Source organism: Dryas octopetala, chromosome 1 (assembly GCF_963921425.1).
Source record: "Dryas octopetala chromosome 1, drDryOcto1.1, whole genome shotgun sequence".
In the NCBI taxonomy this organism is placed as follows: domain Eukaryota; kingdom Viridiplantae; phylum Streptophyta; class Magnoliopsida; order Rosales; family Rosaceae; genus Dryas; species Dryas octopetala.
This window is the reverse complement of record NC_141366.1, coordinates 1,771,885-1,777,926: the sequence shown is the minus strand read 5'-3', so window position 1 is coordinate 1,777,926 and position 6,042 is coordinate 1,771,885. Positions and strand designations below refer to the sequence as shown.

Here is a 6,042-nt window from a genome sequence, read left to right as displayed (position 1 = left end):
CAGGTGGGTCTTCACGGAAATCTACCTCACTCTTTTATGAATACAATATCTACATTCAGGGTTTTCATAAAAATCCAATATATTCACTTTCTCCGTTGATTCTTTAATATACACTAGCTGAATTATATATGCTCCAAATATACACACGTGAGAAAAAAATTTACGGGACCACCTTATATATTTTATGTATTTATCTTTCTTATCATGTATCGTGAACGTATAAAACAATCTCATTGAATTATATATATATATATATAAATAAATGACTGTATACTTTATACTAATTAAAACCAGAAACAAAGATAGAGAATATTTGGTGCACAAGAGTATGTATAGTAGTAGTGTGTTCCACCTCATCCCCTGAAATTTATAGGAAAAGATCCTGTGGCCAAATCTTGATCTCCATCTACACCTCAACACAACCAAACTGAAGTTATCACTTGGGCTAATGATTTCATTGTATCCTCTAAGAAAGAGCCCTACAAAAAAAAAAAGCAAGTAAACATGTTATCACTGGTTTTATGAGTCAATATAAACTGTTCAATTTTACTTCATTTGAAGAAGCTATTGATATATCAGATTTGCTTCTGCCCTTGTCAATCGGCCAATTTACATAAAACAAATAAGATTCACTGTTGGGTTTTGTTCTGGCTTCTGATGTGTGCTACTATGGTAGGAAGCAAACAGTCACCACGACTTTTGACAATGATATATTGAAATCAGATTTTAAGAATTGGGATATTTTTGGATGGATGGTCATATATGTCATATTTTGAAAATTAGATGGTAATATATGTCACTTTTATATTCCATGTGCAATTAATGGACTAAGTGCTTCGAAGGGCATAAAAAAACAATGAAATACCAAATGCAGTGGCAACCTACAAGCCACATTTGGGAGTAAAAAATTAAAAATTGTATGATCAGTGGGAGGCGGCTGTCGTTCATAGGGCCGTGGATGGGCCAGATCTGGGCTTTTGTTACTTTCAAATCTGTTTGGTCACCAACCAATGGGGCCCACCAAATCCCCATCTGCCTGCCTCTCTGCATTTTCAAACGCATGCCATTCCAAAAATCCTCCACGTCGACGACGCTCCCCAATTTCCTCTCCCCGCCAATCCCATCATCCATTCTCCTTTGAATTCGGCAACTCCCACTTCGCAGCCGCCGGTGGCCACTTCAATTGCCAGTTCCATTCAAATACCATCATGCATAATTGTGAGTCGTGACCCCCCCACTGGGCTATTATTAGCCACTAAGCCACTCTTTGTGGGGCCATGGTCTACATTAGCTACTTCATTCTTGGATTTCACGGACTACTGAAATATGTATGTTAGTCTATTTTATTAGTGTGAAAATAATATAAGTATGATTGTACGAAAAATATTAAGATACTTAGTGGATTTTTTTTAATCCATAAACCTTTTATGGGTTCTAAAAAGTATTTGTTTCCTTTTATGTTATATTTTATGATAAGATATTTGTGGCTCTCATTTAAAGTCAACTATATGTTGAATAGTCGTTCAAGGCAATCTTACAATCTAGAAAGCCAAGGAATCAGGATAGTGAGTGTATTACAGTATGTTTTGGACTTTTGGGCTAAAATTTTCATACGGTGTATTAAAGTGAGAGACAGAGGTTGGAGGTTTCGGACCAAAAATCTATAAGAACCATAGCTCTAGCACTATCACTCCAAAAACTCATTTTGATAAATATAAAGTGGAATTAGTTTACATAACTTTAGGGCCAATAATTGTTGGACGGTCATATCTCTCGGATAAAGAGAATCCATTTACGTAAGTAGATACCCTTTCAGTTTTTTTTTTTTTTTTTTGTAACATGAACCTCATTTCTCTAAGAAATATGATCTAACTATGTGATGAGTATGAATATGTCTAACTGTTTTGTTAATCTATAAAATATCAACAACAACAACAACAAAAAAAAGATAAAGCCATCAGATATAGTTGTCCTATTTAATATTCCCGTTTAAAACATTTGATGGAGACCAGGTAGGATATCGGACAAACGCCAAACTCAAAGCATGACTAATGGACGCTGAAAGCTGTTTGTTTTGAACACGTGTCTAACTGTTGAAGCTTCCAATTATGCTACCATTAACAGAAACATCCAAAGCCAAAACATAAGAGGGAGAAGAAAATTCATTCCATTCCATGGCATAAACCAAAGAAGCCACCGGCAAACAGCTATCTAATTTTAATAATTCAATTTCATTGAGAATGTGAAATCATAAATAATTACAAAATAATAATTATGCCTTTTGTTTTTCAACGCTAGGCGTGATGTCCAAGGAATCAAGCTCACCCTCCCATTGTTTTATGATTTACCCACTCCAAGTCTCCAAGCTTCTCTTCTCCTTAATAATATCAATAAAATAATTATCATATTTAATTACAATTACACAGCAATATAAAAGTACAAATATAATAACAAAATCGCCGAGTATATTGGATAAAATCGGCTTTACTCACTATAATAATACACTCAGCTTCCGTCTTCCAGTCACACTGGTGCCACGTCACAGTACTCAGCTCCACAGTCGCATGCAAAATTACAAAACGCTCCCTATCTCCCACGTATCACAGTTATGGACGTGACACGTGTAACGTATTGCTAGTCTTACGAAATGACGTCAACCAAGAAATCGTTGACGTCAAACTCGCCGAAATCGTCGTGGGCAAAGTTGTCGCTGGACAGCATAATATCGGGCAGGCTTAACGGCACGTCGATGTCAAACCCAAAGGCATCAACGTCTCCGTAACGGAAACCGTCAAACGGCGTTGGCTCGTCGTAACGTAGAACGGACGTGGGAGACAAAGCTGCCTCGTTGGGCGGCGAGTCACAGGGCACACACCCGTATTCCTCCAAAGTGGGGACCTCAGCAACCGTCTCCGTTTTAACGGCGTCAGGAAAGTTGGTGACGGCGTTAGGACCTTTGAGCTTCACCGCCGCTCTGTCGTAGACGGTGGCAGCTTCCTCGGCCGTGTCGAAGGTGCCGAGCCAAACCCGCTTACGTCGGGTCGGGTCCCGGATCTCGGCGGCCCAGCGACCCCAAGGTCTCCGGCGGACACCCCTGAACTTTTTTCGGCGAGAAGGGTCCGATTCCGGCGAAGTCGAGTCGGGTCTCTTGGTGGGTTGGGGTTGCTTGAGGAGCTTAGAAGCAGAGGAGTTGAAAGTGAAAGAAGAAGAAGAAGAAGAAGGTGATGAAGATGGCTCCAAGCTGATCTGTCTGACATGGCGCTTGACTCTCCGTACGGAACCCTCATCGTCGTCGCTGGAGGAGTCGGTGGCGTCGGCGTCGGTGAGTATGATCCGAACAAGCTTTTGAGGTACCCGGGTGGGTTTGGCGGGTGGGTTTTGGGTTTCATGGATGAGCTTCTTCATAGTGGTAACTTGCTCTGAAAATTTGACCATGCGATGTACGGAAGAGGAGTTTCTCTGGTAGCTCATCATGGATTCTGAGGTAGAGGAAACGAAATGGAGGAGATGGGTATGTTTTTGTTCTGGAGCAACATCAAGAATCGAATTAGGCAAAAGCATATAAAAAGAGTACAAATTACAGAGGAGTAGTGAGTGACAGAGTGAGGAAGCTATGGTGATTCTTGAATACTAGAGGGTGAGAAATAGATAGCAGAGGAAGTGGGAAGCAGACTGTGGTAGGTGACAGACAGAATCTGAGGTTGGATACGGCAGAGTCATTTAGAGAAGCTTGAAAATAGAGGACAAGCCAGCTTTTTTACAGTGGAACGAAGCACAAAGAACAGAGAGAGAGGGAGAGAGTGGAAAACGGAGAGAAATGGGAGGGGTGAAGGGTATATATAGTGAGTGAGTGCATGGAGGACTCATGGATAGATAGGAGTGTCTGCTTTTCTTTATGAGCATCTCTCTCTTCGTCTTTTTTCTTAATTTCTCCGGTTTTTTCTTTTATGTTTTTGTAATATATATAAATAAAATCTCGTGAGTGTGTTTGAGCGGGGTGATGGGTCATGAGTCATGTCGGGAGTGTAAAGCGGGAAACCTGCCTCGGTTGACGTGTCAGTAACCCAAGAGCCTCTCTTTCCTCTTCTTCCTCACTCAGCTTCTATATTCCACAAACAAACAAACAACCCCACTTCAGTTCCCACGCAACGCAGCTCCTCATCCCAATTCAATTCATAAATGTAAAAGACTACAAAGCTTTCCTTACTTCTATGTCTTTTTCCAATTCTTTGTGGAAGCACTGTATAATTCAACCAACATGGTGCTACATCATATCTACATTCTCGGTAGATGCATAAATGTCGTATAAAAAACTTCTCTTATACTAACTTGTATTGCGTGATAAATTTATTATACATTTGTTGTATACAAAAAATGTCGTCATTCTTTTAAGTGATTGAGTTTGTAGTACTACTTTGAAATTCAATTAACATTAATAGGGGATGAAAGAAACAGACAAATCGAATCGACAGCTTGTAATTTTACATGTTTTTCAAACCGACCATGCGGTGTGAACATATAGCTCATTGTTTCACTCTGCCTTCGCTGTCTTTGTGTGTTAAGTTGTGCTTCCAAAAGCATGCTGGGACGCCCTTTTTCTCTTTTTTTACCTAGGAATTGGGAAGCTATTTTACTTTTACTGTGCACGGCCTCTGCACTCTGCAGCTTACTCAACTGTGAATTGGTGTGCCACTCTGACTCAGTTCGATGCAAGTGGTTCAACAGAGATAGGTGCGTGCCAGGCCATATCATCCAATATACAGAAATCAGCTGGACCCAATTTTAATAATTTCCTTGACCCCCTCAACATAAATCAGTCAATTGGGTTACTAAAAGAGAAAGTTTTACCAATTACCACACACCCCTTTCACATTTATATATTAATAAATATATTTTCCATTTACATCTTTTTTACACCATACAACATCCGTACCATAAATTAATAGAACTTAACAAATTTATTTTTAAGGCATTCTCACTTCGCTATCACTGCAGGCTAAGATGAAGATATTTGCTATTATGTCACTATTGCACTTGCCAAGGGGCACCCATGGTCTATAATAAACGCTAATATTCTATTTTACAGAAAAGAAATAAAGAAATGGATGCATGATGCCCAGCAGCCCAGTAGATTATTTTAAGCAAGGGATGGATTCAGTCAACATAAAATACTTACAAAAATGAAATATGTCAAATGGGCATTGGATAATGAAAAGGGTATAGCATAGTAGTACGCTTAAATTTATATAAATAAGGCACTAAAAACGTTGAAAAGTTGCTAGAGTAGGTTAATGCTTGGGCAACAAGAAAAGGCAACAGAACACACCCCAATTCATCAGTCAGCACATGAGCAATCATGCATTAGAGTTGGGCAAAAAGACTCGGGGGGGGGGGGGTTGCAGTGGTCACCCTCTTTGCTTGTCAACCAAGCGATAAGTTAATCAAGCCATTTTCCCCTCAAAGTACACACTAATTAATGGAGTTTCCAGCCACATCTAAACTAGTGACGTTTTCTTTAAATCATGCATGACCTATTCCTGCTCTTTGTATTATTACTATTAGACTCTGCTGCATGGTACAAAGTCACATACTAGGGCATTAACAGTGTGTGACAATTGATCCACTGTTTTAATGATATCAGAAGAAGAAGCACCCACCAGGCCACGTGGGTTTTAGACATCAAGATTCAAAACACAACCCATCATTCCCACGGGATGAACTATCCATTGGTGTGACGTATTTGCATCCAATTCACATGTTCTAAGCTAATAGCTACCCGATGGGGACACGTAGATAGAAGGAATCCTCGCATGGTATACCTATACATAACACATAACACGACCACAACTTTTGTTTCTCATAATAACCAGCACATAAAAGGATGGATATGAAAGAAGCGATGGGAAATACATATTGTGTGCAAGAAATTTTGCATAAATCGATCATGAGTTCATGTTCTCGCAAAAGACCCAATTCATTGAAGCCATTTGTAGTCCAGCGGTTCATGGTAAAAGCACAAGTCGTACACTCAAAATTCCAGAA

At 39.7% G+C, this 6,042-nt stretch overlaps 1 protein-coding gene across 1 annotated transcript; it reads right to left on the bottom strand.

Moving 5' to 3' along the window:
• Positions 1-2,387: 2,387 nt before the first annotated feature.
• Positions 2,388-3,915, bottom strand: LOC147296226 (pathogenesis-related genes transcriptional activator PTI6-like). Its single transcript, XM_086244927.1, has one exon. It carries the CDS (start codon positions 3,559-3,561, stop codon positions 2,641-2,643), a length of 921 nt encoding a protein of 306 aa, XP_086101053.1. The 5' UTR covers positions 3,562-3,915; the 3' UTR covers positions 2,388-2,640.
• Positions 3,916-6,042: the final 2,127 nt, after the last annotated feature.